General features: G+C 49.1%; 1 protein-coding gene across 1 annotated transcript; it reads left to right on the top strand.

Moving 5' to 3' along the window:
- Positions 1-1,245: 1,245 nt before the first annotated feature.
- On the top strand, positions 1,246-10,528 carry LOC123354737 (maestro heat-like repeat-containing protein family member 2A). Its single transcript, XM_044996941.1, has 6 exons — positions 1,246-1,356; positions 2,078-2,220; positions 7,179-7,301; positions 9,259-9,421; positions 9,964-10,062; positions 10,515-10,528. Exons 1-6 carry the CDS (start codon positions 1,317-1,319, stop codon positions 10,526-10,528), a joined length of 582 nt encoding a protein of 193 aa, XP_044852876.1. The 5' UTR covers positions 1,246-1,316.
- The last annotated feature ends 99 nt before the right edge of the window (positions 10,529-10,627 follow it).

Here is a 10,627-nt window from a genome sequence, read left to right on the forward strand (position 1 = left end):
TCCCTCCCAACCCTGATATTCTATGATTCTATGAGGAGTAATAATAATGGGGAATAAACAGTAAGAACTGGGAGTTTTAGTACATAAGTCATAACTGATCTTAACTGGCATCACAGATACTTCATGGGCTAAATCTCATGACAGGAATATTGGTATAGAGGACTATAGCTTGGTCAGGAAGGACAAACAGGAAAAAAAGAGAGGAAGTATTGCATTGTAGACTTGTTCTGAGGTCCAGAAGGAGGTGAGAAGCAGACCAGTTGAAAGTCTCTGAGTAAAGATAAAAGAGGGAAAAACAGCAGTGATGTCCTGGTAGGGGTCTATTACAGACCACCAAATCAGGAAGGGGAGGGAGATGAGGCATTTCTAGAACAAATAACAGAAATATCCAAAACACAAATCCTGATCATAATGGGGGACTTTCCCTACCCAGACATCTGTTGAAAAAGGAATATGGCAAAACACAAAATTATCCAGTAATTTCCTGGAATGTACTGGCGACAATGCTTCCTTTCAGAAAATGGAGGTAGTAATCCGAGGGACAACCATTTTAGACTTGATTCTGACCAACAGGGAGGAGCTGGTTGTGAATGTGAGGGTGAAAGGTGATTTGGGTGAAAGTGATCATGAATGATAGATTTCATGATTCTAAGGAAACAAAGGAGTGAGAATGATAGAAGAAGGACTAGAAAAAGCAGACTTTCACATACTCAGAGAATTGGTAGGTAGCCACCCATAAGGAAAATATTTGTAATACAGTTCAATAAGGTTTCATCAGGCTTTTTGATCAACCAAATTAAAAAGCAAAGGAAACCAACCAACCACACTCAAGGGTCACTGTGCATTCTTCAAGGCAGTTTCTTCTCTTTCTTTGTTTGGTGCTTTTATTTTATATAAATTCAACCAGGAGCAGATTTTCAGGTAAAACCAATACTGGAAAGTGTGGTAAACTGAGAGAGGGACCAAACCAAAATTCAAAATGATCTTGAGAGAATGAGAATTCTACACTGGAGCAAATGTAGCCACCTATTGAACTGCTTACATGTATGGGCCCAGATATTGAAATGTATTTAGGTTCCTAAAAGCTACTGATTTCAGTGTGAGTTAGGAGCCTAAATACCTTTGAGGATCTTGTCCATGTAATTACAGCACATACCAGCAGCAGATTGTGAGGTATGCTATAGTCACATCGATGTCATAATAGTGCTTGCAAAATCTGAACTGGCTATCCTGGCCATGACAGACTGAGAGGCCAGCTGCCTATCAGGAGCTCTTTGGAGAAAGGACTGGAGGAAGTGGTGAGAAAAGACTAAAACATGAATAATCTTGTGAGTGAACAGGAGGTAACTGAGAGAGGTAAGGGTCAGCATTGTATTTTCTAGATCCAGTCTATATTCACATACACATTCAGAAAGCCTAGGCATACAGATAGATTAGTTGTAATGTTCTCCATTTGTATGACCAGAACCTCAGCTGCTGTAAATCAGTGTTGCTCTGTTGTCTTCCTTGTAGCTGTGTTGATTTACACCAGTTGAGGACTTGGCCTACAGCCTCTGGACCTGGAAACTTTTCTGAGAATCTCAGTTTCTATTGAATGTTATGGGGGAGGTCTGACTAAGCAAAACTCTTAAAGCATGTGCTTAACTTTAGGTCTCTTTGTTGGCTTAGAGTTAAGCATGTGATTAGGATGCTGAATCAGGGTGTAGGTGCCTTAATATGGATTTAGGTGCTTAAGTTTAGGCACCCAGTTTTGAAAATTTGGGCCATAAATTATTATTCTGTATGCTATCAAACCTCATCAATTGATAGTAAAGAGGGAAAGGAAGATTATTTTACATGGGAATCTACTTGAAAGGAACAAATTTTCTTCATTATGATTTCCTCCCAAACACACTGGGTCCTTCAGCACACAAACCTGGTCATCAGGAGGAAGGAAGAGAATTTACATGATTCCCAGGTCGTCTTCTCCTCACAGTGTTTGGGCACCTGCAGAATCTTTACTGGATAGTGAATTAAAGAGGCCAGCACCAATTCTACTATCAGTGGTAACCAGCCAAATCCTTTTATTAAATTTCAGGTGTTTATAATGAGGTTGTTTCCCTCCTGGCACACATGGATGACCAAGATAAGGACAGAATTGCCCTCAGGATTGCCTCTATAGCTAAGACCAACCTGGCTAGTGTTGTGAGAGTTCTGCTGGAGAAATTGCAACAGGATAAGGTAGGGCAGTTTCATGAAATTAAATCTGCTTTCCATGTGTCCACACCAAATTCTGCCTGACTTCCTGGGGGAATGCATGGGGGTAATTCAGTATAGAACTTGGCCTGGTGCACCAGCAGCATAATCTGTATTCACCCTTCTATCCTCCATCATGCAAAATGCTGTTATTACAGATCAGGCTGATATAATGCTCTATAAAAAGAGCATTGTCCGTTTTCACACAGTGGAGTACATGGGTTGTATATAGTAAAAGTACACTATAGGACCTGCAGTAATCTCTTCCAATAATACTTTGCCCTTCTTTAGCATCTTCATCCAAAAATCTCAAAGCACTTACCTAACACTAGTGAATTAAGACTCACAGCACCCTTGTGAGAATGGTAAGCATGATCCCCATTTACAGATGATTTGTGTCACAGGGAATTCAGTTACTTGCTCAACACCACTTAGCAAGTTAGTAAAAGAATGTGAATAAAACCCAAGTGAACTGACTCCCTGCTCTTATTCCTAACCAACACTCATGTCATCATAAGAAAGATTATTGAGATTATAGCACTGATGTAACCTTATCTATATATTTTCCGGGGGGGGCAGATTCTGCAACAAAAAAATAAAAATGATGCGCACAGTATTTTAACATTTCTGCAAATATACAATATAATTGCACCAGTTCAAATTATTTATTTCAAAATCCCTGTCAGCAAGTATGTCTGTATCAATAGACAACAAAAAGGATTGAGGAAATCTTTTTTGACAAATAGTATGCATATTAATACAGAACTCTGAGTAACAATTCACTTCAACTCACTACAGAGCCATATTTCTTGCACCCCTTATGGCTTGGTGGAGTCAGGGGTAATGGAGGAGCTGAGGGAGAGGGAGGTGAATTGCTGGGAAGGAGCCTGGGTGTGAACTTGGAGGGTTGCTGGGTATGGATGGGAAAGGTATGGAACAGTTTTTTTGGGAGGGGCGGGGAGGAATTGTTAGGGAGCTCTCCCCATGCAGACCCTGGCTGACTCCTAACCTCTCCCATTCAGTAAGGCATCTGCCCCTGCCTCCATGTGTTCCTGCACCCTCATGGGTCCTTGCACACCCCTTGTCCACATGTGTTCCTCCGCCCCCACTCAGATACCCACTCCCCCCATCCCAATGTGGCTCTATGCCCCACCCAACCATCCCCTGTCCCTGTGTAGCTCTGCACCTCCTCCCCCATCACTATGTGGTTCTGAACCTCCCTCCCCCCTGTAACACTGGGTCTCCACTCCCATTCAGCCCCTGCCCCAGTCTGTCCTCCCCCACTAGCCCTTATGAGCAGAACCAAACTGCTTGTCTTGGCCTCCTAGTACTCTAATTATTTGAATTACTTGATTAATGATGAATCTCTTTTGGTTTTAAAGAATAAAATTATTGCCTAATCCAGAGCTACTTGTATTACATAGTGCTTATGTATTCATAAATTATCAGTGACAATTTTCAATTAAACAAATCCTCCTGACATTTAAAAATGAATGGAAGGAGCTTCTCCCCAGTGGAGCTGTGTGTTCTGATTGCAGTTTGCAGAAGCCTCCTTTTCAAGCATCACCAATGGAATGTTTAGCCAATCGAGAGATCTGATTGGCTCTGAACATTCCAAAGGGCTTTATGACCTTGGCATGCAGGTCACCTAGATATAGAGACTCCCAGGAGACAGAGATGGAAAAGATCTATTGGATCATCCAGTCCATGTCCCTGTGAATGCAGAACCATTCCAAATGGCCATTTCCCACTGGTTTGGCCAAACTAATTTTAAAAGCCCCTAATGACTGAACTTCCGCTATTTTCCTAGGAAGACTATGTCATAACCTTATAGACCCGTCTCACAGGTGAGGCATTTTTCCTGTTATTAAAGTCTAAATTGTATGTCTTTTTTTAGTTTAATCCCATTACTCCTACTTTTACCTAAATGCAGTGATGAGCTGCCAAAATATTAACAACCGGTTCCCTCCTCCTCACCTCATGAGGGGGTCGTGCCCTCCCCGGGGGTCATGCCCCATCCAACCCCCCATGTTCCTTGACACCCCCCTGGGACCCCTGACCCATCCCTGTCCTCTGACTGCCCCTTGCAGCCCCATCCAATCTCTCCTCTTATTCTTGATGGCCCCCTGGGACCCCTGCCCCATCCAACTACCCCTTCTCTCTGTCCCTGACTGCCCCTGCCACCTCATCCAACCCCTGCTCCTTCCTGACTGCCCCCTGGGACCCTTGTCCCCATTCAATCCCCCTGTTTTCTGCCCTCTGACCACCCTGACCCCCCCACAACACACCGAACACTGCCTCCCTGCTCTCTGCCCCCTTACCACACTGCCTGGGTCTGGGTCCGCTCTGCCGGGACCTCGACCAGTGCCGTAGGGCCCGACTTGCTGGGCCGGAGCCGCTCGGCAGGCACCGGGGCCGGAGCCGCGGGGCCCGACTTGCCGGGCCGGAGCCGCTCGGCCGGCACCGGGGCTGGAGCCACGGGGCCCGACTTGCCGGGCCGGAGCCGCTCAGCCGGCACCGGGGCCAGAGCCGCGGGGCCCAACTCCCCAGGCCGGGCCGGAGCCGCTCAGCCGGCGCCGCTGGGCCCGAATCCCCGGGCCGGCGCCGCTCGGCTGGCACCGCGGGGCCGGGTCTGCTCAGCCGGTGCCGCTCGGCCAGCACCACGGGGCCCGACTCCCCAGCCTGGGCCGGGCCGGAGCCGCGGGGCCCGACTCCCCGGGCCGGGCCGGAGCCGCTCGGCCGGCGCCGGAGCCGCGGGGCCCGACTCCCCGGGCCGGGCCGGAGCCGCTCGGCCGGCGCCGGGGCCGGAGCCGCGGGGCCCGACTCCCCGGGCCAGGCCGGAGCCGCTCGGCCGGCGCTGGGGCCGCGGGGCCCGACTCCCCGGGCCGGGCCGGAGCCGCTTGGCTGGCGCCGGGGGGCTGCTCGGCCAGTGCCGGGGGGCCGGGGCGGCCGGGGCTGCTCCGGCCGGGGCTGGGGAGGCCGGGGCCGCGGGGCCCGACTGCCCGGGCCGGGCCGGAAATGCGGGTCCCCAGCTGGGCCGGGTCCGAGCCGCTCAGCCGGGACCAGCCCCAGCCTGTGGTGCTTGGCTGGGGCGCTCGGCCAGGGCCAGGGGGAGCCGGACTGGGCCATGCACACACTGTCCCCCCCGCGCCCAGCTTACCTGCCTGCTGCATTTTTCAGGCTTCCCGCGAACATTTGATTCGCGGGAAGCAGGGGAAGGGGAGGAGAAGGAGGGTGGAGCATTCAGGGGAGAGGGTGAGGTGAGTTGGGGCTGGGCCGGGTGGACAGCTGCCCTAGCCTTTGTTAAATTTAAAAGCTTTTTAGAACCGTTTGTCCTGGAACAACCGGTTCTAAAAAGGCTTCTAAATTTTACAACCGGTTCTCGGGATCCGGTGCGAACCAGCTGGAGCTCATCACTGCCTAAAAAATTCCTCTTCCTCCTTGATGTTCACAGGCTACATATAGTTGTATGGTATTATCATGTCTCCCTCATAGTTCTCCTTTTGCCGCATCTCCCTTCGGCAGTTCTTTCAGTCTGTCTTCAGAAGTAGAGGTCTGCTCAGGCCCAGTTTTGAAGCCCAACCTGAACTGGCCTCAAGCCCACTCACCTCACCTTGAGAGGGTTGAATCATTTTCCATCCTGGTCCCAACCCTTCCCCCCAAACCAGATATTGCCACTGCATCATGGTCATGGAGCCGGCACAGCGGCAACGATGTGCATCGATGGCTTCATCCTCTGACACTGCCCCCTGTTGTGCTGATCCCATGAGCTAAAGGAGGAGAGCCGACCTGACCTGAGCCCAAGAGCCAGTTGTTTTTTCATCCAACCTGACCCTGATGCCTGTAGTCAGGTCCCATAGGATTTGGGTCAGGTTGCAGGGCTCTATTCAGAAGACAGTTCTGCCACCCCCCTGCATTCTTTTTTTGCTCTCCCATGAATTACTTCCAGTTTGTTGCTCTCTCTGGGAATGTGGTGCTAGAAAATGCAATAATCCAGATGCAGTCACACCTTAGATGAACAGAGAGGAACTGTCATCTTCCTGCTTTGTGCCATGATCCCTGTGTGGAAAAGACCCAACCCACATGGCTCTTTGTGGTAGCCGTCACCCCTTGCATACACACGTTGACTTGGTTTTTCACTTTCACCCCCAGGGCACTTGTTGCTTCCCACTTTTCTCCCTCCCATTATGTCAGTTACATCCTTTCCAGATGTGCTAGTTTGCAGTTTTCTGAAAGGAATCTTGTTCTCTGCTCAGGTTTTTAATTTCTCTGTGTCCCTCTTTATTTTTTTTCTGTCCCAGCTGATACTAAACTCCCCCATATTTAGTATCATCTGTGAATTTCTACACTGATGGGCCTCATAAAAGACACCTTTAACTGTGCGACTGTCAATGTAGATCTAACTGCTGAGCTAATTTCTGCTAGGAGCTGTTGAGGACTTACTGCAGGAGTTGGGTATTTTGTAATTACACATTTACCAATTCTGTCTGGAGTGACTAGAGCAAGGGCAAGGGGCTCCTTTTTATTGTTTGTTTTCAATAAATGAAACTCGAGAAGGGGGCAGTGAAGGAGGCTTCTTCTGGCTTTTTTCTCTGCAGGAAGATTAAAATATGTCAATTGTTCGGCTGCTTCTGAAGTGCTGCTAATATGGTGATTATGGAGGGCATGGCATGATTTACACCAATTAAGTCAATGGAGTAGTTGTGTGAGCATGCTGGCTGAGGAGTCAGTGTGGCCTAGGGGATAGGACTCTGGATAATGACTCAGGAGATATGGATTCTCTTCCTGGCCACAGACCTGCTCTGTTATGATAAGACTTGGGCTAATCATTTCATGTTTGGATTGGAAGCTCTTTAGGGCAGGGGCTTATTTGTCAAATTACTGTGTGGTCATCAAGAAAAACTTTTCCGATTTTTTTTTTCTCTTTTCTGGTTTGTCCCCAGCAAAACAGAGTAGCCATTTACTATATCCTGGAGGAGGTATTACAGCAGGACACCGGGGGCCTAGAGATAAGGCTAGTGAAAAACATTGTAAGCCTAGCCTCAGACCAGATGAGAGAGACTCAGGTAAGTTAGTTCTCCTGAGCTACTAATCAAAGGATCCAAAGCTTTAACTAATTAAAACTCTCTTTTTTGGGGGGGGGGGGGGTAAACTATATACTGAAATGAAAATGTATTCTTCTGTTAGAGGCCCACACCTTCCTCCAGACCAAAGCCCAGGTCCTAGACAGCACTTGTGCACAGTGATGAGCTGCCAAAATCTTAACAACGGGTTCCCTATAAAAAGTTCTGATTTAAGGGATGTGCGACAGCATGTATTTTTTGTACCATTAGGGTTACCATACGTCCATATTTTCCCAGGAGGTGATTAAGAACCGAAAAGCCTGACATGTCCAGGAAAATACAGATGTATTTTAACCCTACCTAAAGTTATTTTTTAAAAAGATGGGGCTGAACTAGAAATGAGCTCCGTTTCACATGTGTGGGTGGTGATCAGGGACAGTCTCAATTTTTGGGTCTTTTTCTTATATAGGCTCCTATTACCCCTCACCCCCGTCCCGATTTTTCACACTTGCTGTCTGGTCACTCTAGGGTGTGCACATGTGTGGGTCCCAGCTGCTCCCTGCCCCCCCCCTCATTAAAGCAGGTGTGCAGGGTTACTGCCCTGGGAACTGCAGGGCACCAGTGGATGTGGGGCTGGCTGCAGATAGGGGCGTGGGGCAGGGCTAGCTGGAGGCAGGGAGTGACACGGGCTGGCTGTGGGCAGGTGATGCAGATGGGTGGGCTGCGGGTGGCTGTGGGCAGGGGGTGGCTGCGGGCGGCTGCGGGCAGAGGCTGGCTGCAGGCAGGGGGTGGCTGTGGCAGGGGCTGCAGGCAGAGTGTGGCTGTGGCAAGGGCTGGCTGCGGGCAGAGGGTGGCTGTGGGTGGCTGTGGGCAGGGGGTGGGGCAGGGGGTGGGGCTGGGGGCAGGGGGGGGCAGGGGGTGGCTGGGGGCAGGGAAGGTGGGGGAGGGGCGCAGATACTCACACGTGGGGGGGGGGCTGGGAGCAGCAGGACGCAGCCGGGGACTCACCAGGGCCAGAGGTCCAAAGAGCAGGAGCAGCAACAGGGCCAGGAGGCATCTCACATGGCTCTCGCAGCACAGCGCAGCGCCCCCCGGCGGCCGGGAGGAGGAATTACAGGCTTCCCAGGCAGAGCCCATCAAAGCTTCCCTCGCAGGGAAGCTAGTTAACAAGCGGTTCTAAAACCGCTTCTAAATTTAACAACGGGTTCGTGCGAACCGGTGCGAACTGGCTCCAGCTCACCCCTGCTTGTGCACATGCATAAGATGGGAAAACTCACATGTGAAAGTTACACATGTGCTTAAGTGTTTTGCAGGATCAGGACCCAAGACACATGATCTCAGACACAGAGACAGGCCTGTGGTTTCTTAATGAGCACGTCTTTCCCAAAGTCTACTAGGGATTTCATTTTTGATACTGATGTTATGTGGGAGGCGCTCTGATACTATAGGGATAAGTGGCAGTATAAAGCTCTAAGACAGACAGAATCTGAGCTATCTCCAAAAGCAGCAGCATTGGATTTAGAATCTAGTTTGGCAGCAGGAAAACCCATGGAAAAATCTCTCTCTTGTTCCAAAGGAAGTCAGCCTCCTTTTGGGGGACAGTTTATTCCAGGAAAGCTCTCTGAATATCTTGAAGCTGTCTGTGTCTCACTACCTCCTCAGGGAAGGGCAGGGCAAAATATCACGTGACTAAGGTGACTAGTCATCCACCCACAAGGAGCTAATAATGAATAGTCTAACTAAGCAGCTTGCAAGCAACTCGAAGGCTGAAAATTGTTTAGCCAAACGACTCAATGAATATTTATGACTAATGACTGTATCTGCAGAAAGTTGGGTGAGTTCATTCGGAACATGCACAGAAATAAGATCTTGACTCATATAAACAACTCTGGCTAGTGCAACCGGCTTCAGTTACTTCAGTCTTTCTCTTTTTTTTTGTTTTGTTTTGTTTTTTTTGTAGGAAGCAACAAATGAAGTAAAAGTGGCAGCTAGCAACACGTTAGTGACTCTGGCAAGCTGCTATTTTGATCATGTCATGTATGAGCTGCACTGGCATCTGAAACCACCGAAGCTGCCTGAAGAATTTATTTTAGTTACGCTGGGCAACCTGTCATCAGCCTATGGTATGGTAACTTCCATCTTTTGTTTCAAAGTTATCGTCTTTCATTTAAGGACAGGGGGATTACTCTCTCTACCTAAAAATGTTGCAGCTAAACAGAGCTCTGCTTGAGTGTGTGCATGCGTGTGTGGAGAGACAAAGGATTCACTGCTCTTGCTAGTTCTGGCTTCCAGATCATGAGCTGTCCAGACGGCAGTGGAAGCTCTAACTTCTGCCCCCAACTGAAGTTCCTTAAGGATGGGAATGAGTGGAAGATCAGGTCTAGTGGAGCTCTTCTCCACCCCACTTCCCATCCGGCCCCAGTGCTCTCTCCCCTTATGCTGGGAGTGAGTTGAGCATCGGGCACACTGGTGCAGGATTCCTCTCTTCAGGGTGAATCCCCCACTGGCTTTCAATGGCTCCTTTAAAGCCAGTCTGCTCTGCTTACGCAGCGCAAAATGACCCAGGAGCCCATAGTATCCTGCCCCTCAGTGTTTCTAAGTGTGTTCTAAGAAGGCGGAGAGCAGCCGATTATCTATCTTCCTTCTCTTCTGCCTTTCTCTGCAGCACGTAAGTGTATCCCTTTTGTGAGAGTGACCCTGAACACCATGTTCTCCATGCTGGAGTTCGTCAAGGACGGCAGGCTGAGACAAGCATTTTGCGGTGGTAAGTGCCAGCACTTACTGCAGGTGCCCCAAATGGATATTTAGGGGGTCTTGGTACAGATTGGAGTGACTGACCAAGTTTGCAAACATGCCCTGAACTGTGCTCCCTGCCCTGGATTGCACCAGGTGGTGCGTTCCTTGGCTCCCGCAGCACTCAGTGAAGTTGGGAGTGCTCCTCACTTTGCAGGAGGCACTGAGCATTTGTAAGTTCAAGCCCTTTATGACTCATGGATATAATTTAAAATAAACAGACACAAAGGCTGAAGCTGCCCATCTGCCGGCAGTCTCCTGGGGGAGGAGGTGAAGGGAACAGATTTCAGTACTGTACATTTAAAAATCCCATTTCCCACTCCTTCACCCATTCTCTCCTCTTAGTTTCTTTATCATCATCTCCTTTCACCCTCTTTCTCTGTCTTCTCTTCCTCTCCACTTCTCTCTTCCTTTGCTTTTCAGGTGATGCTCAGTAAGGGGTTAATCCTGTGCCTTTGAAGTAAATGAAATTTTGCCATCGACTTCATAGACAACAGGATTAGCCCTAATTCTTCTTAGCAAGGACACTAGATACA

This window comes from Mauremys mutica, chromosome 1 (assembly GCF_020497125.1).
Source record: "Mauremys mutica isolate MM-2020 ecotype Southern chromosome 1, ASM2049712v1, whole genome shotgun sequence".
NCBI classification, from domain to species: Eukaryota; Metazoa; Chordata; order Testudines; family Geoemydidae; genus Mauremys; species Mauremys mutica.

Bases quoted from the DNA above. Each gene is read 5' to 3' on its own strand.
- LOC123354737 (XM_044996941.1), top strand. From the start codon at position 1,317: ATGAATAATCTTGTGAGTGAACAGGAGGTAACTGAGAGAG. The intron at 1,357-2,077 runs GTAAGGGTCAGC...ATTAAATTTCAG, and splicing joins ACAGGAGGTAACTGAGAGAG to GTGTTTATAATGAGGTTGTT. The intron at 7,302-9,258 runs GTAAGTTAGTTC...TTTTTTTTGTAG, and splicing joins ACCAGATGAGAGAGACTCAG to GAAGCAACAAATGAAGTAAA.